Source organism: Phaseolus vulgaris, chromosome 3 (genome assembly GCF_000499845.2).
Source record: "Phaseolus vulgaris cultivar G19833 chromosome 3, P. vulgaris v2.0, whole genome shotgun sequence".
Taxonomy (NCBI): Eukaryota; Viridiplantae; Streptophyta; class Magnoliopsida; order Fabales; family Fabaceae; genus Phaseolus; species Phaseolus vulgaris.
This window is the reverse complement of record NC_023757.2, coordinates 8,088,843-8,113,913: the sequence shown is the minus strand read 5'-3', so window position 1 is coordinate 8,113,913 and position 25,071 is coordinate 8,088,843. Positions and strand designations below refer to the sequence as shown.

Genomic DNA, 25,071 nt, shown 5'->3' with positions numbered 1-25,071 from the left:
AAGATGTTTCTCCTTGGCGGTTGCCTCCTCTAATGTTTCCTACACCTTCTATTCTCCCAATTGGATTACAAGTCACTCAATGGTGTTTTCCTTTCAATCTGCACACCGGGATTGTGTCTCCAGCCCAACCCCCTATTTAACCTAATTTCCTAGGGTTAAGTGACTTCTTGTGTGGCGCTGATGGGCTAATTTGGTAGAGTAAAACATAAAAAGGCTCAATACCTCTTGTGCTATATCACTCAAGCGAGGTATAGCTCGCTTCAGCGAACTAAGCATCGATTTTGTCCAATGCTACTGGAGCATTCTCGCTCAAGCAAGAATGGGCTCGCTTGAGCGAGTTGCTCTAAGGCTGAATTGGGCTTTTTTGTGCGCTTGTGCGTTTCGTGGCCTTCCAACTTTCTCCTTTTAGGTTATATTATTCTTCTTTAGTCCAGTTATCTTCATTTTTCCCTAGAAACCTGAAATTAACACCAAATTTGGGAGTTCTCAATTAACGTAGGCATTTGCTGTCTTCCGTGTTGAATCTCGTGGCTTTTACGCAAACCCCTTCAAACCTCCATTTTACTCATTTATTTTTCTTACCTTTACAAAAGTTGCTCCAACAGGAAGAATAATGCGGAGGGAACACAGGGATCCATACACCCCTCAGGGGCGTTGTTTTTCTCGTAAAACACATTAGAGTTCCTTGGATTATACAACATTCTTCTTCTCCAACTTTCCAAATGACTATGGTGAGATGGACATGCTCAAAATCTTCCAAAAGTGGGCACGAGTGAAAGAAGTCTTCATTTCACGCCGGCTAAACAAGTGGGGTAGAAGATTTGGGTTTGTGAGATTTTTTGAAGTTAGAAATGCCGGAAATCTGGAGTGGGAACTTGACCAAGTGTACATAGGGAATAGGAAGTTATATGTGAATATCCCAAAGTACCGTCGCCATCTTGTGGAACCAAACAGAATGGAGAGAAAGGAGGCTGGGAGTGTGAACAAGGCCAGGATGTTGGAACGTGGGAAGAACAAGGTGGAGGAAGATGTGGAAATGCTCTCAAGAAAGGTAAGGAAGTCTGGATGGAAAAGAAGGGGAATAATACCTACGCAGATGTAGTTAAAGGTCATACAAGACGGGAAAGGAAGAGTGAAGACTCTACTCAACAAGAGTCCAAAATTCTTCAGCAGTCCCTGCCATGGATGATAAAGAGTGTAGTAGGTCAATATGATGAAGGGTTGGACTTCGACAAGCTGAGTGAAGAATTCGTAAAAGGGGGCATGAACATGATAAGATTGAGGTACATGGGGGACAACCTAGCACTTCTAACACCAATAGAAGGGGTGAATATGGAGGAGTTAATAAAGATGAACAGAGGTTGGTTCGATAGCCTTTTTGTTAGCATAAAGCCTTAGACGAAAATGGCGGTAGCAAGTCACAAAGTAGTATGGGTGAAGTGTTATGGTCTTCCGATATCCCTTTGGAACGAAGAATGCTTTAGAAGAGTGATTGGTGAAGCGGCAAAGTTGATGTCAATAGACAAATCTACGTTGACGTGGGAAAACTTAGAATTTGCTCGATTACAAGTTCGTATTGAGACTCATCGGTATGTAAGATTGGTAAAAAAGATGAGGATTAATGAACATAAGTTGTGTATCCTTCTTGAAGAGGATCTTCCATACACCGCTGCTGATTATTACAAAGGTCACTTCTTTAATAATGATTCTACAGACAGTATTTCTTCCTCTGAAACCTATGTGGAAGAATCCTCTTTCTCCGAAAATAGTGGCGAGGAGGAGAACAATCAACGGGAAAGGGAGGAAATCCGGTCACGTGGAAAGCCGGTGGGAGGAAGAGAGGAGTTAGGTGGGGAATGGATGGTACAGACGCCAAAAGTCTACTTTGGGGCTTCATCCTCAGAAATCGGAGCGTGTCAGAGGAAAGGTGAAAAGTTATACACAAAGGAAGGAAAGCAGGGCCAGAATATATTTGTAGAATCTGGTTTTGTCAATCAATCTGACAAAGTAGATAGGGTTACTCTTAATAGCCATACTACTTACGTAGGTATAAAGGAAAAAGAGAATGACGTAAAAGGTAGTCTGTGCCATGTGGAATCCAAAGTGAAGCTGGGCCAAGAAGGGAAGATAGAGGCCCAATTGGAGGATGGGCAGGAGTTAACGGCTGAAGTTGGACTCGGGTCTGGGCCAAATCATAAGGGTCCCGAATTGGTTTTAGAGGAAGGAAAAACCCATGAAGAAAACGGTGAGTTGTCGTGTGGTTCGAAGGAGAACGTTGAAACTGAGTCAAACCCACCTGCCTCTCCAGATTCTGCGAGAGTGTCAACCACAACGAAGAAGCTCGGGAAGAATGAAGGGCAACAGCACAGTCGGAGACAAAAACAAATTGAAGGACATGAAGGCTTATCAGAAGAAGAGGTTCCCTGCACAAGCTGTGATGACTTACCTCATGCAGAAGACGAAGGAATGACAGGGGACAGTGCACCGAAAACGCTAACGCGAGGTGGAAAACCCAAAGTCCTAGTGGAATTGGGGGTATCCTCTACACAACCGAGGAGATCAGTAAGGCTGAGTTCATGATTGCCACAATCCGAAATTATTTCCCCCATTATACAAGGCACATCGACAACCTCTATATCAAATAGGGATATTGTTAATTGTAATGAGCGGTGGAGGAACTCTGAATTAGCAGTGACACCGTGTAAGCTATGGGAGATTAGTAGAAAAGCAGGGACTATATGTCGTGGGGATGAGCAGGAGGTAGTTAAAGAATATATTTGCCTGGAAGAGAGAGACTTAGAGATTATGAAAAGTGCAGAGGCAGGTAAAAAGAAGGGTCTCCCATGTTAATTGTCAATCTAAATATAAGAGGCTTGGGGGGAGGAACAAAAGCTAGGTACTTGAGGAGCATAATAGGGCGTGAGGAAGCAGAATTTGTTTGTCTGCAAGAAACGAAAACAAGTGAACTCTCGGATGCTAGATGTTACAACCTGTGGGGGGACAACAAAGTTGGCTGGGTTCATAATAAAGGAGATAATGGAAGTGGTAGTCTTTTATCTTTGTGGAATACAAAATCCTTTACTTATGAGAGTCATGTGATGGGGAAAGGTTTTATTATTATCATTGCACAACATATAAAATCTTCATCTAGGTGTGTTGTGGCCAATATATACTCTCCATGCTCTTTGAGTGGTAAGAAGACCTTGTGGGATGATCTCTCCAACACCAAGTCGGTGTCTCGTGATCGTATTTGGTGTATGTGTGGAGACTTTAATGCTGTCAGAATTAGAAGTGAAAGAAAAGGGGTCAAGGAAAGGGGTGGGCAAGTAAGTGAGAGGAATGACTTCAATTCCTTCATTGACTCTAACTTACTGATGGAGTTGCCTATTGTAGGAAAGAAATTCACGTGGTTCAAACATGATGGCTCAGCAAAGAGTAGAATTGATAGAGTGCTTGTCTCTGAAGAGTGGCTTCGATTATGGCCTATGAGTAAACAATATGTCTTAAGGAGGAAAGTGTCAGATCATTGTGCGATTGTAGTAAAGTCAGTGGAGAAGGATTGAGGCCCTAAACCCTTCAGAACAATTGATGCTTGGAACATGGAAAGGGGCTTTAACAAGATGGTAAAGGATAAGTGGCAGTCCTACTTAGTCCAAGGAAACGAGATAGTAAGGCTAAAGGAAAAGTTGAAGCTTCTTAAGTCTGATCTCAAATCTTGGAATAAGGACGTGTTTGGTAACCTTGATACTGCCAAGAGGAAGATTCTGCAAGAAATAGAGGCACTCGACTGCTTAGATTGCGAAGGGGGCTTAGTGGATTTTGAGAGGCGGAAAAGGATGGAGTTGACAAGTAGACTAAAAGAGAATGAAATTAAGATGGAGTCCCTTATCTGTCAAAAGGCTAGAACAAACTGGTTCAAGTTTGGGGACTCCTGTACTAGGTACTTTCACTCATTTGTGAGGTGGCGAAGAATCAGGAATGAAGTGAAGGGTGTTACAGTGGGGGATCAATGGTGTGAGGAGCCAAGTACAGTGCGTCTAGAGGCGAAGAACCTTTTCGAGGCAAGGTTCAAAGCAACAAAGGACCTTGGGGTAAGACTGGACGAAGTTGATTTTAAGACTATTAATGTGTCTGAAAATGACAGCCTTCTTGCCAATTTCACTGAGGAAGAGATTAGGGATGCTGTGTGGCAATGTGAAGGCTCAGAGAGTCCAGGACCAGATGGATTCAATTTCAATTTTCTTAAGCACAGTTGGGAGACTATAAAAGATGATATTGTGGGAGCGCTGTCTTTATTCCATGAGACTGGGAGTCTCCCAAAGGGGTGTAATGCATCCTTCATTGCTCTTGTCCCGAAAGTTAGAGACCCTATAAAGCTTAAACAGTATCGACCCATCTCACTGGTAGGAGCCATATACAAAATCATCTCGAAGGTACTGGCAGGAAGATTGAAGAAGGTGTTGCCCTCTGTTATTGACGAAAGCCAATCCGCTTTCTTAAAGGGCAGAGGGATTCTGAATAGCGTGCTTATGGCTAATGAAGTGATAGAGGAACTTAAGAGGAAGGGGAGAAGCGGGTTATGTCTAAAACTGGACTTTGAGAAAGCATATGACTCGGTAAGGTGGGACTTTCTCTATGATATTCTTCATAGGATGGGGTTTAGCAATAAGTGGATCGTGTGGATCCGAGGTTGCTTGGAATCCGCCACAGTATCAGTGCTAGTCAATGGGTGTCCGACGGAGGAATTTAAGCCTTCAAGGGGGTTGAGACAAGGTGATCCCCTTACACCTTTCCTTTTCCTAGTAGTTGCAGAAGGACTGTCTGGGCTAGTGAGACAAGCTATGCAAAACAAACTTCTAACAGGCCTCAAGATAGGCAAGAATGAGCTAGAGGTGTGCATTCTCCAGTATGCAGATGATACTCTTTTTCTGTGTGAAAGCACCTTTAGTAATGTGGTAACCCTGAAGGCTATCTTGAGGGGGTTCGAGCTAGCATCAGGTCTGAAAATAAACTTCCAAAAGTCAAAACTAGCAGGTATCAATGTATTAAGTAATGAAGTGGTAGTCTACTCTAAGACCTTGAACTGCACTCAAATGGTGGTACCTTTTAAGTATCTGGGTCTTGAAGTAGGAGGAAACCCAAGGAAGAAACTTTTCTGGGAGCCGGTCATAACAAAGCTAAAAGCAAGACTCAGCGTGTGGAAATGGAGATTCTTATCCATGGCAGGGAGAATATGTCTTATTAACTCAGTCATATCGGCCATTCCCTTATATTATCTATCACTCTACAGAGCACCGGAAACAGTGTGTAAAAGCATCATTAGTATTCAACGGAGATTCTTGTGGGGATGGGGGAAAGAGAATAAGCCAATTGCGTGGGTAGGATGGAAGGATGTATGTAGACCTAGAGAGGAGGGAGGACTGGGAATTAGAGACATACGTATGTTCAACCGTGCATTTCTAGCTAAATGGAGATGGAGGTGCTTATCACAAGAGAGTGGTAGATGGAAGGAACTTTTGAACTCAAAATATGGATTAATGTCCGATAATCTCAATACACCAGTCAGGCTCCAGTCGTGGTGGTGGAGAGACCTTGCAAAGGTGTGTGGAGAGGGAGGAAGAGGAAAATGGTTCTAAGAAGAAATAAGGTGGGAACTAGGAGGTGGAGATAAAGCAAAGTTTTGGGAAGATGTTTTGGTAGGAAACTCAGATCTCAAAACTCTATTCCCAAGATTGTTCTCTCTGTCTTTAAACCAGGGGCATACAGTGGGAGAGGTTGGTGATTGGGTGGAATCAGAGTGGAGATGGTGTCTTAGGTGGAGGAGAACTAGGTTTGAATGGGAATCTCTGATGGAGGTAGGGCTCACCTCGGTGTTATCCAGGGCTGTTTTGAAGAAGAACAACATGGATGTTCAGGTATGGGGGAAGGAGGAGTCGGGGACGTACACTGTGAAATCTGCTTATGAATGTCTGGTAAAGCCAGACATAGACTCTCAACAGGAGGTGTTTAAACATCTTTGGAAGGCAAAGGCATTCCCGAATGCAACGACAACTGCCTGGAGAGTATTGTTGGGCAGAATCCCAACAAGGCAAAGTTTGAATAGAAGAGGGGTTATGATAAGTACAATGTTATGCCCCCTTTGTCAGGTAGATGATGAGACATGCCAACACCTGTTCCTAGAGTGTAAACATGCACAACGTATTTGGACCTTGTGCTTCAGATGGATAGGAATATCTTCTGTCCAACACAATGATATAAAGGTGCACTTCGAAAGTTTTGTTTTGAACCAAGCTAGTTCTAAGCAAAACCTGGTTTGGAAAGGAGTCTGGGTTAATATTATAAGAGGCATCTGGGATCAAAGAAATTTAATTGTCTTCAAGCAAGGTGTAGTTGACGCAAAAGAGATTCTACAAAGGGCTCAACTCAAATCTTGGCTTTGGATGAAGCATAAGGTGCATTCTTTCAATTACTCCTTTGTAGACTGGATTCTAAACCCTTTGATATGCATTAATAGTTATAAGTAAGGTCTGCAGACGGAAGAGATAACTTTTGTTGGGATGGAAGGTGACATTACAGTGGTAAAGTCATATCAGCAGGTATGCAAAGGCCAACATGATCATCGGTCGATGAAGCGGCGCTCTTCATGCGTGCGTAGTCGGTGCTCGCCGAAGTTATGCAAAGGTCAACATGATCGCCGGTCGATGAAGCGGCGTTCTCCATGCGTGCCTAGTCGATGGTCGCCGAAGTTATGCAAATGCCAACATGATCGCCGGTCGAGGAAGCAGCGTTCTCCATGCGTGTGTAGTCGGTGGTCGTCGAAGTTATGCAAAGGTCAACATGATCGCCGGTCGATGAAGCGGCGTTCTCCATGCGTGTGTAGTCGGTGGTCGCTGAAGTTGTGCATCATTGCCGTATCCGAAGAACAGAAGATCAGATAACTGGAAATCTCCGAGGTAGACACATCGCCGGGTTCTCCAGAAAGCTTATTTGAAGCTGTTGGAGATTTAGGTGAGTAAGTCCATATGTGTTGGTTCGATAAAGATGTCTGTTAAACCTCAACATGAGCAATGAGATGAAGGGAACAGCTCGCCCGTGGACGAGGAGATTTCCCGAGTGGATCCTCGTCGAGAGCGGGGTTTCCTTAGGTCAGAGCATACATGGCGAGTAGCATTGGCGGCAGGCGATTTTGCAGAGATTGTGCTCCTCGTGGCACTTAGTGCTCACCAGAGTAAGCTACATGGCGAGTTATTCCCTGCATGGGTAACTTGTCGCGTGGCGAGGTGAATGTAGGTGGCCTCGGTTCTGGGCGTTTCGGTAAAGTTGAATGTTGCTTTGAGGTAACTTGTTGGTTCTATTTTTGGGTATGTTTTTCTCACTTTATGGTTGTTCTGCTCCAACCATAAAGGAGAGTTTCTTTTGTGGATGATATAGGAAGTCCACTTGTGATTACTGTATATGGGTTGGGATACCCCTGAAGTATCCCTTTAATTTTATTTATTCATTGCTGATAAAAAAAGAACACCAAATTTGGGAATAAAATGTTCTTATTCAATTAAAGATTATGAAATATGTAAAAAGATATGAATTCATAAATTAGGGATTATTTTATATGTATTTTAGCAATTAATACTCATAAGTGCCTACATTTTAATATAAAATATTGCTGAAATTAGGCACTTGTCATGTATCTAAAGTAGTTTATATTATTAATAAAAATTTATAAAATGATTTCTAATTTGATATTTAATTTTTCTACCAAGGTTTTATCTACTAATATTTTATATTCTAAATTAGTCTCTAAAAGACTAATTTTTAATATAAAGTAATTAGTATTTAAAACCAATCATAACAAGGTTAAAAGAAAAGGTGGACAGAAGTTCGCCTTCCAATGGAGGAGACTGGAGACTCATGACTAATTATCAGATAATAATTTAGAAATTACTTTATAAATTTTTATTAATAATAAAAACTATTTTAAATATCATTAATTTTTTAATTTATAAAATAGTCTTTAATTTAATTAATATAATAATTATTTTAATTTTTAAAATTAATTTTTTAATAATTTTCTTGTAATGAACGTTGTTTGGTCTATCAGTTGAACACTAATTATTTTTCAAACATGATCTTTGAGCTTGAATGTTTTTGACACTTACTATCAAAATCATAAAATATTAAATTCTTCCTTAATAAATTTTTGTCTTTTATTTTATAATATGTTGCTTCATTTAATTTTTGGTTTAAAAAATTTTGTCATTCAATTCGATTCAAATAACCAATCTCATACACATAAAAAAATATAATACACTATTAACTACTCACATTTTTTAAAACACGATATAATAATATATAATTATTACTATTAATCTTTTAAAAACAATATAAAGACACATAATTTCTCTTTCTCTTTAGTACAATTAATACAATATTTTCTCACAAAATAATTCTATAACTTCTTAAAGAAAGTGTGATTTTTTAAAATCCACGTGTACATTTTGATTTGTGGGGCCCATGAGACATGTGTTCTTCAATTTTGCACTTATTACCGCCTTTAATAATAAAAACAATGTATATAAGATTTACGCTTTTCCAATGTCATTGAGTCATGTACAAAATAACAAAAGAACTACCGATAAATTGAATTCATTTTTGAATAATTAAAAATTAAGAGAAAAAAAGTTGTATTAGAATAAATTTTGTGACAAAAAATACAAATAATTAAAAATTAAGGAATTACAAAGTGCATAAAATAAATTTAGAGACTAAACTTGGAGATTTTGTAAGACATTGGAACCAAAATTCCAATTAAGCCAAAAATATTATAAATTTATGGCTTAATTCTTAATTACATGTGTAAATAAATAAATGACTTTTTTTAAAAAAAATAATATGTCTTAGATTATGAAGATCATTCATTTAGGGTTCAGGTAAAAAATTTGGAGAGTTTTATTTGAGGATACGAAGAGTAAATTTGATTTCGTGGTGGAGAGACATAAAAAAATTAGTTTTGATTGAAAATTTGGAAACGGACATAAAATCACGTTTTGGGTTCCGATACTATATGTCAATTCAAACCAAAAGGGTATGTTCATAGGTCAATTAAGAGTTTGGGAAGAGGATATATGAATATTTGTAGGTAATGTTCAATTTACCTACGAATTCAAATCTGTGAGTAATATTCGTAGATAATACTAAATTTACCTACGAATTTAAATTCATAAGTAAAAATTAGTAGATAATACTAATTTTTTTTGTAATAAAAACCTGTTTATAGGATTCTTATAGTTTTATTTTTTTATGTAATAAAATTGAAATATTCTTAAATACTCTCATTTATTATATTTTTTATTGTCAATAAAAAATTTATTATTCATTCGAGTAGAAGACAAACATTAATAAGAAAGATGGAATAAAATTATAAAATTATTTTTGCCCAAAATGTTAGAATCAAGTAGTAATAAAAAAAAGTAGTAATAATATATTAATTTATACTGTAAACTTAAAAAATTTCACTAATAAAAACTTAATTATAAAGGAAACACATAACACATAATTTTTTAAACTAACATGAATTATTATTATTATTATTTATTTAAACTTATACCTGACTTTATAATTTTAAAACTAATTTTGATTGAATTTTTCATAACAATTTGAGATTATGACTTTTGGTTTACCAATTTAAAGACATTATGTATGTTGGAAGATAAACGAACTAAAAGTTTCATCTATGCATTTTAAATTCTAAGGGATAGACAAATTTAAGGCTTCCTCTGGAAGACAAATGAACCAAAGATTTTGTATAATGAATAACGTACATGATCTTACAAATTTCATGTCATATATAAAGTAAGAATATTTTTTTCCCTAAGCTTGAGTAGACCTTTTTTTTTCTAACGTTTTTCCCTTGGTTACTTTTTTTTTCTTAAAGGAAAGTAAATTTTTTTAAAAATATATATTATGTTTTGTGTATATATAGTATTAAATGTTTATTTTTTTCTTAACTTATTATTGATAATATATGCTCACACACTAATCTTATAGTAATAATACACTAAATTTATAGTTCTAATTATATATGAACAATTTTACATACTTTTTACCATCATATTTATACATGAATTTTAAATAATTGTTTGGAACTGAATTTTTAATTCAGACGGACAATTTTAAAATATGGGTGTAGTAAACATTGTCATATATATGGAACTGAATTCTAAATATAAATAATTCATATCATATCAGCTTCATCCACCTGAGTATTAATATTTCATAATGAAATTTATCTGTAAATTCATTTCCTCCCTTATTAATTCAATTTAACTATATTTTTTTTTTCAAAATAAGAATTTAATTCTTTTTTAAAATATACTATTTTTTATCAATTTGTATGTAGCTTTATAAGTAAACCTAGTTATATATAAATAATATTCTCAATAAACAATAACCCGTCATGTGAAAATGTCATAATTTTATGGAAAAATACTCTTTGACACTCAACTAAGCAGTAAAACACTTTCATTTGAAAATTCCTAAAAATAATATAATAATATTTTATATAAAAAATAAAAATAATTAAAATAAAAACATTAATTTAATGAATTATTAAATTTGTATTTTTAATGTGAGACACCCTAATTTTAATTCGTGAACAGAAAAAATAAATCAATAAAACCGATTTATACGTCCAAACCGATTTATAGAAAATAATATAAGTCAAGAAAACATAACCAAGTTTAGATAAACTTTGAAATAATCCATAGTACCAAGTTATAAATATGTCTGAAACAAAACCATAAAAATCACAGTCATGCTTAGAGTCACAAGCCACCCAGAATCATAGAAATTGGTTATGCAAAGTTGCTACCTCTACACGTCCTTGCCACAGCATCAGGTGCCATCATTTTCTTCATCTGCTTCACTCTTCTTCTCCTGCCACACTCTCACCAACGACAATTTCCATCAACAACAACATGGAACCCTCAGTCACAAGTACATTTTTATTCTAGGAATTGAAAACTTTGTTCAACTGGTGCGTTCATTTTCTGCAGACTCAATATGATGTGTTGGCATTAATGCTGAAAACAGCCTATGAAATAACCAGTGAAGTTGCAGCACGATCACGATTTGTCTCTTCCTCTGATAACATACCGTTCTCGCTTATAGCAGCTCTTTGAACCTTTTCTCCATGACTCGGGGCTGCTTTGGCTCTTGAGAGCCAAAAGCATACTTTAGAGAGGTTCAACAAATACTGCATCCTATAACGTTAAATAGCTAAACGTTGTATCAAAACACAACTTGAAACTAACAAAAAAGCAAATGATAATGCGAAGTCATATTGGCATCACACTCACCTCTGGGAAAATCCACCCCATGTAGCAGTGCTTGTTTTCAGTTGTAGATAACATTAAAGTAAGAGAAGGGAGAGCAATTTGTGCACACTGCACAGAGATGAAACGTTAAAATGAATCTTAAATGCAGCTAAATTTATCCATTCAGTAAGATTTTCTTCTGTAAAAATTTAACATATGACTAACCACTTTTTTACTTGTGAGATGGTGGTACAGATCGAGGTTGTCGAATTGAGTTACTTCAAATAACACCTTATCAAGGACTCCACCATAAGTCCTAAGTTTAAAGGTTATTAAAAAATGTATAAGATTTCCTTACAATAGATAATGCTTATAACTTCTTTTTTTTCAAAAAGAAGAACACTAACATCATGCCATAAATTACCTTATGGTATGCATGACAGCCTTTTTAGGTAAGTAGAAACCGATCTCCAGCGTAGTCGACCACTGATATGTAACCCTGCAAGTGTTTTATAAAATTAATTTGTGTATTCTTATATATAATTTTTTTTCCATTAGCATTGGCAAATGTTTGGTTTTGTAATATATAACACCAATGACAATAAAGAAAATTTAGGTTTATACGAAAGAAGATCCACTTACGTGACTGGTGATGTTTTTTTCCTCCAGGCCTGTTCATAGGGAAAAGAGGGAGAATCTTCAGCTACTTTCTACTCAATTCTCATAAGTGTTATAATGCAGGTTTCTTAGATAAATAAAATATAAAAATATAAGCTTCTTCTGGTATGTCTCTTTTAACAAATTAGACATTCTAACTGATTATGAAAGATTTACTCTTCAAAAAATCAACTATACCGTACCTTTGCTTGATTAAAGAATGCGCAATACGGGTCAATACTTCCAACCAGATATCCCTATATACAAAAAGAATATATATGTATATATATATAAACCGATATTATCAAATTTAATATTAAAGTAATATATATTTCGAACCACTTAATTCTATCTGTGACCTAACAAGAAGTATAATTAGTGTTAACAGTGTAAAGAGCTTGTTATCTAGAGTGAAGTTAAAGTGAAGTTAAAGAAAGAGATGGTTTATGGTTGATGTCTTAAATTGGTTTTCTGAAGAAATATCAAACTGGGTTTGGATCAAGGAACTGTGAAACAAATAAATGGCCACATAAATTCAGTTGAAGTGCATAGAAAGGTAAAAGATATATCTTCCAAATATATTTTGAAATTATCAGAGCATATATTATGTTGGACATTTATGAATGAATGAGAGAACTTAGTTTACCTCCCATATTGGCACGAAGTCTTTAAAACCTGGTAGAAATGGTTGGCGAGGCAAAAGTTGTGTCTGATTATATTGAGGCATCATTGGCACAGGAGAAGCCAAAGGGTTTGCTACCATTGCAGAAGGTACATATTGTTGATCGATCCCACCCATTTCGAACTGAAGGGGTCTTGTAAATTGTTGACGACTACCATAAGGACTAGCATTAGCATTCGCAGCAGAAGCAACAGCAATAGCATCAGTACTTGCACTAGCACAAGCAATACCACCATAAGGATTCACAGAGAAGCTTGGTGGTTGATATTGAGAGATTGAGTTTCCAACAAGATTACTGGCACCAACACTAGCACAATCATAAGGATTCACTGTGGAGTTTGGTGATTGAAATTGAGCTAGTGAATTTCCAAAATGAGAACTGGTACCAAAACCAGCGCTAGCACAACCATATGGATGCATCGGGAAGCTTGGTGATTCAAACTGAGTGTTTGAGTTCCCTATTGTATTAAGGAAGGTGGAATCACCAAATGAAGCAGCAGCTTGTGGAGGATACAATGCATTTGATCCCGCAGGCCAAAAATTTTGATTATTTTGTGGCAATGACAAACTATAATTCCAACAGTTTTCTGAGCTGAACATAGGGTTTACTACGCTCATGTTGCCTCCTAGTTCCTGAGCTAGTCCATTTGAGGACCCTTCTCCTACTGAGGAATTGCTTGCATTATGTACTACTATCTCAGATGAATTTGAGGTCAGTTGAATAGTTGAGGTTGTGTCTCTTGTTACAGTTTGTGGTACAATGTCCCTGAGAACTTCTGATGATTCTCCACCCACTTGTGTCTCAGAAGACATTGTTCGCCCTTCACCAAGAATCTCATCTAAGGAAACCGGCTGATCAAGTTGAAAAAGATAAGCCAAGGAGTCCTCCTCTTCCGAAGTTGGTACAAATGTCTTGGACTTTTTCCTTGGCTGATCTTCTTGAGAATTATTATTGTCATCACTTAGTATTGACATTATTTCTTCATAGGAAGTCCTAGGCACGAAGCAGCCAGGGGAAGGAGCATGCACCTCATTTGTTGTTGCCTGTGAGGCAACCAGGGGTAGTTTGCTTGCAGACTCCTGAACAACAAAGTGTTTCATGTTCAGACAAAGTAAATGATAAATAAATAACGAACACAAAATAGATGGAAAACACCACAAGAATTTTTAACTCCTGGAAGGTTATTCCAGCAAGTAAACTTTAAAGAAATAAAAAAGAAAAGGAAAAGGTTATACGTACACGTCTAACATTTTGGAAACCCTGAATGCTTGGCTGTCTGATGTTCATGCTACTTGCCGAGTATTGGTTTCCTGAATATTAAACAAAAATAGAATATGAACAATAAAAGAAATTTCTTAAACAATTGGCGTAAATTTAAATTAAATATTATCAGGCTTGTCCAGCAAGAATAGCTGAGATTTTCCTAGTAGTCACTCACTAATGTAATATATATAAGGGAAATAGAAATCTAAACATGAGATGCAACTTTTGATTATCAGAAGAATGCTGTTACCAGCAGTTAGTTTTAGTATATTAATTCCTTAGTGTATTAATATCTATAAGGCAAGAGATACAAACTATGCAGAGGTCACAAAAACTGAAAAATACATGCGAAGGGAAATTTTGGGGTATAATGACAACATAGTTGATACAACAAAGTGGAGTTCCGGAGATTCTTAATGCAGAAAAATACTTGCTGAAAATCTGTAGGAAGTGGGGAAGGTAATGGGGGTTTGTTGAGAGGAGAAAGATGAGAAGTAACTAAAATGCTAGGAGTATAGAAAACCATGATAGAAATGCAAGTGGAAAGGTCAACTTTGAGGTAGGGAGGAAAAGAATTTAGTAAGAAGTCGGTGGTAAGGTGGCCATAGATTGGATTTAAAATCTATATTATTTTAACTGGATTAAATTTATTTTGTTTTTTTCAAATTCATTTAAAATAGATTAAATATATATTAAATTTGGATTAAATTCACTTTGTCAATTAGATTAAATTCCATATAGCATCAAATTAGATTAAATTTCATATGAGATCGACATGATGTTAGATCAATTCAACTCAACATTGATTGACTTGACTTGGCTTAGTTGACTCAACTAGACCTATCCTGTTTCGACTCAACTCGACTTGGTCCAGAACGACTTGGCTTAGCCTGGCTCAAATGGACTAAGCTCAAATCAGGCCCAAGCCGATTCGGCTTGACCTAAACTCGGGTTGACCCTGCTTGACCTAGGCTAAAGCTGACTCGCCTCGACCTAGACCTGAGCCGACTCAACTTGATACCAAAATGAATCGGCTCGAACTAGGCTCGACCAACTCGCCTCGACATGACCCTAACCGACTCTACTCGACTTGGACACAGGTTGACCCGACTTGGACACAGGTTGACCAGACTTGGACCGACGCCCAGGCCAACTCAGCTCGACATGAGCCCGATCGAATCGGCTCAATTTGGTACCAGACAAACTTTGCTCTACCTGGGCCCAAGTCCACTCGGCTTAACCTGGACCCAAGTCGACTTAGCTTGACCTGGGCCCGGGCCAACTTTGCCTGACACGGAAGCAGGCCAACTTGACTCAACTGGGCCAAGGTCGATCTGGTATGACCCGGGTTGACTCAGTTCGACCTAGGCCTGGGCCAACTCGGCTTGATATGTTCCTCAACCGAGTCAACTATACCTTGTCGAGGCCGACTTTGCTAGACATGGGCCTGGACTGACTCGGCTCGACTGAGTCTAATTCAACTGATCTCTAGGCCAACTCGATTGGACCTGGACCCGGGCTGACTCGGCTTGATCTAGATCCGGGCCAACTCGACCTAGTACTTAGGTTGACTCAGCTCGACTTGGGCTCAGGATGACTTGGCTCGAGATGGGTCCAAGCTGACCTAGCTCGACTCGGCTTGACTTGAATCGGGACAGACTTGGCTTGACCAAGGCCTGGGAAAACTCGGTTCGACATGGGCCCAAGCCGACTCGGCAAATCCTAGAACCAGGCTAACTCGACCTTGTACCAGACTGACTCGACCTTGTACCAAACCGACTCAACTCGACTTGGGCCCGAGACGACTCAGTTCGACATGGGCCCGGGCTCTTAGCTCGTCCTGGACCAGGGCTAAGTCGACTTGGTACCAGGCAAACTCAACTCGACTTGAGCCCGGGACGACTCGACTCGACATGGCCTTAGGCCGACTTGGCTTGACCTAGGCCTGGGCTGTCTCGACTCAACATGGGCCCAGGCTGTCTCAACTCGACATGGGCCCAGGTCGCCTCGACATGGACCCTGGTCGATTCGACTCGACATGGTCCCAGGCTGACCTTGCTTAGGCCAACTCGACCCTGACCCGGGCCAAATTTTTTCAGCATGGGCTCGGGTCGACTCGACATGGGCCTTGGCCGACTCGACTCGACCTAGGATGGGACTGACTCGGCTCAACCGCGACCCTAACTGACTCATATTGACTTGGGCCTAGATCGACTTGAATCAATCTGGGGCCAGGTCGTCTTAGCTCGACTTGGGTCCGGGTTGACTCGATTGGACTTGATCCCATGTCATTTTGGTCGATCTAGGACGAGTCATTTTGGCTTAACCTAGGCCTGAGTTGACTCAGCTGGACCTGAGCTCGGACCGACTTTGCTTAACCTGGCTTTGGGTTGATTCAATTCGACTTGGACCTAGGTCAACTCAAAATCCAACCCAATGTCAATTTGGATAATAAAAAATATAACCAATTTATATCTAATCCAAATCCAAATAAATGGATTCGACTTAAAATCTAAAAAATATGAATTAAGATTTGAGATAAATTTATTCAACTTAAAAATAATATGAATTTAGATAATTATGAATTAGATTTGGTAATTTATATTTTTTTTCACCAATAGGGGATGGTTTTTTTTTTTAAGACCACTAATTTCAAAAAGGCAACCAAGTTAATACACACTATTTCAAAAGATGAGATTTTGCAGTTTAGGACTATGGGAGTGAGAAGAGCTCTGGCGCGGTTGCATACAACAATAATGGTTATATTAGGAATTTTTGGAGGATATAAAAAATGATTTTATAGACTTTGTAGAGGAATTTTATGAAAGTGGAAAATTGGTGAAAGGGGTGAAAAATTTCGAAGGCTTTTGCAGCATCTCATAATAAGGAGGCTAAAGTGAGGGGGTTAGGTTTCTGGGAGAGGGAGATGAGTTTGGGATTGGAAGTGGAGACGTGTGGTAGGTGGAAGTTGTTAAAAGTATGGAGGAGGCAGTGAAAGTATGTAGGGATGGTTGTTGTATGGTGGAGTATTTGTGGAGATGGATGGTAAATATTTTGTGTCAATAGCATGTGAAGTCCTTTTTGAATATGGGAACTTCCAAATACACCATGGAGATTTGTTTGGAATAAACCGTTCCCCTCAAAGATTGAGATTTGAGCCTGACAGGCCATGTCTTCAAAAGAAAATCTCATGAAAAGAGGTATCTTGCAACAAGAACAAGGTTTATGTATTAGCTTTAATAAAGAAGTATAAACAGTTAGGCATTCATTTTATGAATGTGATAAATTCGCAGGTGTTTGGTACATGTGCATGAATTGGGTTCGTTAGTTTCGGTGGTACACAACAACATGTCGGATATCATATACATTCAAAGTTTTGTTGGATGGATCTAGGAAGGCTAGAGAGGTGTGGCAGTCTCTGTTTTCAACTTTGAGAGATATCGATGGGACGAAATAGGATGGTTTAGAAATGAGGGGGCAGAGTAATGAGATTTTTGGAGTTGTAAAAGTTATGGTATGGAAATGGTTAAAGTCAAGGGAAATGGTTTCTGCAATTCCATGTATATGTGGTTGATGATGTATACTTTAGAATGAATTGAAGATAATTTATGTTATGAAAAATATTCTACATTATGGGAGGAGGTTATATTATTTTGTTTTGGTTGTTATTGTGATTGCTTTTATCAGCAAAGAATATATTAAATAGTAACATTTAAGATCTTCCAACTCCTATACATCCAAAAATACAAAGATATCACTCTAAATGGGAAAGTAGTTTCACAAGGAATACACATACATACGCGGAATTACATAAAGCCACAAGTCACATGTGAGGGATCACCCTATTGAAGCCCTCAAAGTGTACTGCTCCAAGAACTTACAGAGAATACACCAGCAAACATGTAGTTGTTGTTTACTGCTCAAAATATGAACATGAGGATGATGTAAAGAGTGATACTAAAAAACTTTGCTTTTTGGTTGGGTTTTGGGCTGTGTAGTGACTCATTCTGATCCTTTATTGGAGGTTATTATGAAGTGGACTTTAAATTTAACTTAATCTCATAAAATCGGCTTATAAGTTTTCACTCATCTAATACCATATTATGAAATGGATTTTAAGCCTAATTCCCGAAAGTGACAGCTCGTGCGTGAGACAACATATATGGATGGTCCGATAACAGTCTAATAGGCCCAACAAACACTCGCTATGATAGGTTTTAAATGACTCTGATACCATATTATGAAGTGGACTTAAACCTAATTCAATCTCATAAAACCGGTTTATAAGGTGAGGTTTGCACCACTTATATACAATAAAATGCTCTAATCTCTAATCGATGAGAGATCTCCAATAGAGTTATTTTGGTTTACATATATTTGGAGGGTTGTGTTTTGTTTTGACAGGCTAGAGGACAAGTATTTGTATGTTATTTTGTGGGGGTATATCAATGGATAAGGTTATCGGTATAGTAAGTAAGTGAATAGTATTTTCTTTAACTCTAACATTATCACTCATTGTGCTAATTTCGTTCATAATAATAATTCTTGAGGGTTTTTCAAGAAAAGAAAAAAACTTATGAGAGGTACGGTTTAACAAGAGTAAAGGAGCAACACATGCTATACCCTATAGGAAAACATGATGAGAAGAAAAAGATAAAAATTGATGATAAATACAATCATATTTATAATGGGAAGATCAGTAGAGAAACACAATGATAAGAAACAGATGAAAATTGATGACAAACACACATATTATAGAGAGAGCGAAGGAGAGAACCTTGATGACTGTTACTGAAATTTATGGGAATAGAAGTTGTGGTTTTCATTGATTCTATTCCTTTGTTGCAGTAGACGTTCTTTGCATCCTTAAAATTATTTGATAATAAAACAGTAATCTGACCATTTCCATAGTCCATGATGGGGGTGCTTTTATCCAGAGAATTTCCCTACAAAAAGAAGGGTAAAAAACGTATATATTAACCAAGACATATATAACAATAGTTATAGTATTTTTTTTTTTCAGTGAAATACCTCTTTATATTCTTAATTACTATCCAAAATCAAAGATAGATACAATGCAGTCTAGTTAATTGAGGTATATGTAATTACTTGGTATTTTCTTTTTTACATATATTATAAAAGGGTTGAAGTATACCAACAACAAAAAAATTGCTAGATAAATTATCATCCAATTTGAAAGCTAGTTTTAATGAGATTAATTTTGTTCATGTGTGTACAGAAACTTGTTAAAAGCTTCATGTATTTAGCAACTATGCCGCACCACTTGCTCTGCCATAGCTGGTTTTATGCTTGATTCTATGTTTAGATGTGTTTTCAAGCTTACTGCATAATTATGCAGGTATATAGCTTCTGGTTTTTGAAGCTCAGTAGAAAGATAAATATCTTATGGAAACCAAAGTGAAAGGAAGTTATGCATGTGATATAAATCTTTACCTCATTGAAAATGGATACAAGAAGTGGACGTAGAGTTGGAGTTATGACAGAAAGGCTTATCCTTAGCTGCATGTGGTAACAAACATATATAGTAAGTAATGAGTAAAATGTGACGATTAAATGGAAAAAAAAGTTAAGAATGGAGTTAAAGAAACAACCGGGACAAACATTCTTGCGACCTCTAAAAAGTTGGCAAGTAAAATCTTGATTTGTCCATGAACAAATTTTCCTTCATGAACCCTAGGCAAAGGCACTAACATTCTCTCAGCAACAGGTTCACCCGTTGCCACAAAAATACAATGCCTTTCACACTCGAAGTATTCTTTTTCTGTCATTCTATCTCTTGGGAACATCTGCTTAGTCCAAGGTTCATACATTGTTATTTCCATTGTCACAGTAATTTCATCTACATCTCATATCATATGTAAGATGATCAATACAACAACAGCTATATATATATATATATATATATGCTAACATACCCCTAAAGCTTCTGCCAAACCTTCTGCTGCGGTATGACTATTACTATTATGTCCTCTGAAAGATAAATACGGCAGCAAGGCTAAAAACTGATCCACATTGCTTGTCCAATTGATAAAGTGGACGTTCCTACCTGTGAAAATAAACTCATAGGAATAAACATCTTTAAAGGATGAGTCATGGTTCATTCTGAGATTTTTTTTCTTGGTTCAATTAAAAGTTTGGTATTGGTTAACATCTAAATGTGATTCTGTTTTGATTTTTTCTTCTGATTGGTGTCTTGATCCGTGAATTTGTTTATGATAACATTTGAGTAGGTGGATTTGTGTGTGTTTTTTTAGTTGTCTTTATTGATTTTGAGTTGACAGCTTTTGGTAAGTTATGAAGTCTCTCTTTTGTTAGGAGTTGTTATATAAAGGTTGGATCACTCCTGAAGTGGTTCATATTTATTTATTTGGTTTTGAGTTGACAATTTTTGGTAAGTTATGAAGTCTTTCTTTTGTTAGAAGTTGTTATATAAAAAGGTAAAAAGGTTGGATCACTCCTAAAATGATTCATATTTATTTTTTATTTTTTCTGATAAAATAAATTTTTCTCTATGTATATAATATGATACTTTAATGTTAAGATGTAAGAATGAAAAAACCTAGATTATACGAGTTACTTAAAATTTTATAAACAAAAAGTTCAAATAATGAGATATATTTATATAACTCTACGTATAAAAAGCCTACATCATGTATATAATGTGTTTCCTAAAATTAATGGTTTAAATAATTGGCATTGTGTTGTCTTATAGAATCAAAGGGAATAATGATGTATAAAACTTGTATATATTGCATTATCAGAAGAATAAAAAAAATGCAGAAGGTGAAAAAGTACCTAGGCTTGGATTGGGGTTGTACATTATTAATCCAACCTCACAAGTAGGATAACCTCCCTGTAAACAATAAAAAGTACGTACATGGCAAGGTAAAATATTTTCACTTTTATTAATAAAACAATTAGAACTACTAGCATATCAATAACATGAAAACAATTATAAAGATCTAATAGGCTCTTAGTTCCTCTAAAAATCAAACCTTATACTCTACATTTTTTTTGCTCTAGTATTTTTTTATTGGCAGAAAAATAATAAAATAAATTAGAGTATTTAAGTTTATGTGATTGGAAATATTTTAATTATAGTGAAGTAGTGAGAAGGTGTATAAAGGAAACAAAAAACCTTAAGTTTTTGTGCTGAAACTAGTTTCTGTAACATGTACAAGTTTATAGAAAATTTATAAATACAGGGAAAGTGTAAATTACCTCTCCTCTTGAATTTCCAAAGAAGGAGCTGCATAATCAATAACAGTACATTCAATTCACAAAGGGTTACTTATTTAAATGTTAGATTGAGAAAATTAAATTAGCCATGTATAAACTAACAGTGGGTTTTTGGTAGAAAAACAAAACAGTGGATGAGATTGCCCACATTTTTTTTTAATTAGGTTTGAAATTTTTAATTTTGAGATAAATTTACTATAAATAATAACTATAGAATAAAGACTCTTTGACACCAGTTTCTTTATTAACATTTATCACTCTGGAGTTGTTATTAAGTAATTATTTACTATGTATAAAAAGTGAGTATATCCTCTTCTTTTGCATTATAACATTGAATAATTGATCATGTGATACCCAGATAAAGTCACTTTTGTGGCAAAAGAAACTCAAAAAGGGAAAAATTATTTGCTGTAAGTTTTTAGGCATAGGAATATATGAGCTTGTTGGTTGGAAATTAGAAAATTTTCTATCATGCATCAATAACATGCTTCATCATTTATATTTATATATATATATATAAATGTATTCTAAAATTGTAACTCTTAATTCACAAATAGATGAAACTCATATACTTCTCTTAAATGACGTGTCAGTGTCAGAAATAAGAAATAAATCCTTTTGAAAAACATTTTTCTGCTCTAAAAAATAATCTGAAACATGGACATAAATCTTTATTGTCAATTTATATAATTTATAATTATATAATATATAGATATGTGTTAATGTGTCCTACATTTTATATATTATACGTATCTCCGTATCAGTGTCAATATTAGTGTTTGTGCTACATAGACCATTCTTATATTTAGAGATACCTTAATTTTTATTTTTTTTCTGAGTAAAAAATTTATAAATAAGATGAGACTAAAGGGTGTCTCAACCTTTCTACCAAAAAAAATTCGCTTCTACTTAAGTAAAATAGTTTTTTGGTCTTATCCATAGTTCTCATAAGTTGAGAGTTTTTCTTATAAAATATTTTCTAATTTTACATATATATATATATTAATTAGTACAAAATTACATATTAAAAAACGTTCAGACTATTTAAGTATCTATTGATAAACTTTCTCTCTTTCTTGATATCTTACTAGTTCTCTTTCGGTGAAAAGTACAATTCACAATCAAACTTGTATAAGTTATTTCAATGGAAAAAAAAGTAGTGTAACGCCATAAAGTAGAAAAAAATAAGATTAAAAAAGTTCAAAAGAGGTAACTGTTTGAAGATAAGAATAACTTCAAGGTGTCCTATTTTAATTTATTTATTTTTTGTTAAGAAAAAAAAAACTTAAAGGAGAGACAATTGATTTTATGAAATTAAAAGTAAATCTATACTTATCACAATTCAATTTTGTTTGGTGTAGCACAAAAAGAAAACTAAGTGAGAGATTTGGAATTCTCTTATCAATTGCATGCACTCAAATCACTTCACACTAGAATATGTTTAGAAATAAAACTCTACATTGGTGCTAAATCACATCATAGTTTGAAATACTTTAACTATTTACCTTTAATGCTATTTTAATTATTTTTAAGCAAAAACTTGCATGCAAAGTTTCTACTATATAGAGTTTATCATAACTTCAACTCATCTTCAACATAACAAATAAAAAATATTATTTTACAATCGTCAATCCTTTAATGATGTTATGTTTTAAAAAGAATCCAAGCGAAATCTACTTCTAAAATCGAATAATTTTAATTTCAAAAAATGTCACAATATTTTTTTTATAAAATAGTAAAAGGTAAAAATTTTATTGTTTTCACTATTTTTCTCACAAATTCCTTTTATTTGTTTTCCTTTTTGTAGAAGTAAAATAAAATTTAAAAAAGACAATTCCATAATTAAAAATTAAAAAAAAAAACGTTTTCTCAAAAAGCCTTAAACTTTCCCCCTTATTCTCCGTCCCTGCACCGCCCCTTCTCTTATTTAATTTAAGTACAAATCCGATTGATTTGAATTTCAAATTAGTGAAACGAAGATAGAATAATTTAATTTTATTATTAAAAAATATAAAACTTAAATTAATTTATCTTCTTTCAAAATTAAAAAAAAAATATTATTAATATAATATCATTTTATACAAAATATTTTTTATTAAAAAAATTATATTATTAATGATATAAAATATTCCAAAAAACTTATTTTGAAAAAAAAAGAAAAAAAAATAGTTGGATTGGATTTATGCTCACAAGTAGAACTTTAGCTTACAACCCAGAAAAGAATTATTCACAAGTTTATAGATCTAGCCTTTAACAAATCTTAAAATGTATGATCTAGTTTTATGAAACCACAAAATAAAGTCTTTATCATTTTTTCACCTTTTCAAAATTTTGTCCACCCCATATCTGAAAAATTCACCTAATTTTTGTATGAAAAGTTATTTTTGGACCCATAAAAGCCAATGTTCCTAATAGAATAACAAATCTACAAAATCTAAAATGTTTATGAAACCACAAAATAAAGTCTTTATCATTTTTTCACCTTTTGAAAATTTTGTCCTCCCATATCTGAAAAATTCACCTTATTTTTGTATGAAAAGTTATTTTTGGACCCATAAAAGGCAATGTTCCTAAAAGAATAACAAATCTACAAATCAAGTACAAAAGATGGTGAATTAGTCACAAACATTTGCATATAGCATAAAACAAATAATAGTTGAAAGAAAGAAAAATAGTGTGCATGATAAATGTAGAGCAAGAACTTTCATACCTGACAATGTTTACCAAATACTCTGAAACAATTTTAGGCCAATAAGAACCCATGGCTGTGCTTCCATCCACCACAATGCTCAACCATCTTCTAGCTGCCATGAATTCTCTGTTGAAAGCTACACAAAACAAGAGACAAAAGGAACAAGATGACTCAAGAGGTAACAGATGAAAGTGAGAATAAACAAGAGGGACTCTTGAGTTTTTATATAAGAGTAATAATAATAATATTATTATTAATAATAATAATAATAATAATAATAATAATAATGATGATGATGGTTATAATTTTGATTAACATGTAGGTTTGGAGAAATATATAATATAGTATGAATTGGTTTCGGTTAGGCTTACTCATGGATGACACATGTAAGAAATGATGATTTAAAATTGAGTGTTTTAGGGTTGTAGCGTTGAAGTAACTGATGTAACGAATTGCACATTGTATTGTATTTCTTGTCACAGATTAAATAGTTTGACTTGTTCTGACAGATTGCACCATGTATTGGCCTTGGGATCAGTTTAGTGTAATAAATGGTAATTAGTCAAACATTAAAGATGTTATTAATTAATTATCTTTATCAGTGATAAACGTTTAGTCAAATTATACGCACTTCATTTACTTACCAATCTCATAAACGTTTAGTCCAATTGTAAGCACTTCATTTGCAAACTCTTATTATTATAACTATCAACTTAAAATGGTTTTAATTTAAATGGATTAACGTTATGTTCCCGTATGCCAATACAATCTCACATCGCTCAGGAATCGAGGCTAAGACAGTTTATATACTCCCTCCTCCCTTCACCCTTCGAGGCGCCTTTTAAGGACAAAATCGTGACGGAGCACCGACCTCCAAAGCGGACAATACCTCGGATGCGATGATTGACCCTAGTGATGTTGTCCAACGACTTGAGGTCGGTACAATGGCGCCCACCGTGGGACCGAAGAGGCTCCTTCGCCCCTCAACTAAGGGGATCCACTCTCCTTAAACCTCGACTGGGGGGCTTGTTCTCGTATGCCAATATAGTCCCATATCGCTCAGGAATCGAGGTCAAGGGCAGTTTATATACTCCCTTCACCCTTCGAGGCGCCTTTTAAGGACAAAACCGTGACGGAGCACCGATCTCCAAAGCGGACAATACCTCGGATGCGGTGATTGACCCTAGCGATGTTGTCCAACGAC

The 25,071-nt window shown here is 35.5% G+C and overlaps 2 protein-coding genes across 2 annotated transcripts; one reads left to right on the top strand and one right to left on the bottom strand.

Annotated features, from left to right (window-relative positions):
• The first annotated feature begins 2,843 nt into the window (after positions 1 to 2,843).
• On the top strand, positions 2,844 to 3,563 carry LOC137839051 (uncharacterized). Its single transcript, XM_068648179.1, has one exon. It carries the CDS (start codon positions 2,844 to 2,846, stop codon positions 3,561 to 3,563), a length of 720 nt encoding a protein of 239 aa, XP_068504280.1.
• Positions 3,564 to 11,231: 7,668 nt separating this feature from the next.
• LOC137839050 (mediator of RNA polymerase II transcription subunit 25-like) lies at positions 11,232 to 23,938 on the bottom strand. Its single transcript, XM_068648178.1, has 11 exons — positions 23,886 to 23,938; positions 21,158 to 21,185; positions 20,732 to 20,789; positions 19,872 to 19,982; positions 19,528 to 19,775; positions 19,370 to 19,435; positions 18,693 to 18,861; positions 13,892 to 13,962; positions 12,616 to 13,731; positions 11,355 to 11,441; positions 11,232 to 11,258 (listed from the first exon to the last, which is right to left on the bottom strand). Exons 1-11 carry the CDS (start codon positions 23,936 to 23,938, stop codon positions 11,232 to 11,234), a joined length of 2,034 nt encoding a protein of 677 aa, XP_068504279.1.
• Between the last annotated feature and the right edge of the window lie 1,133 nt (positions 23,939 to 25,071).

Coding starts and splice junctions, on each gene's coding strand:
- LOC137839051 (XM_068648179.1), top strand. CDS start 2,844: ATGTTAATTGTCAATCTAAATATAAGAGGCTTGGGGGGAGGAACAAAA.
- LOC137839050 (XM_068648178.1), bottom strand. CDS start 23,938: ATGGGTTCTTATTGGCCTAAAATTGTTTCAGAGTATTTGGTAAACATT. Junction 20,790..21,157: donor TTGGAAATTCAAGAGGAGAG/GTAATTTACACT, acceptor TATTGTTTACAG/GGAGGTTATCCTACTTGTGA. Junction 19,983..20,731: donor CAACCCCAATCCAAGCCTAG/GTACTTTTTCAC, acceptor TTATTTTCACAG/GTAGGAACGTCCACTTTATC.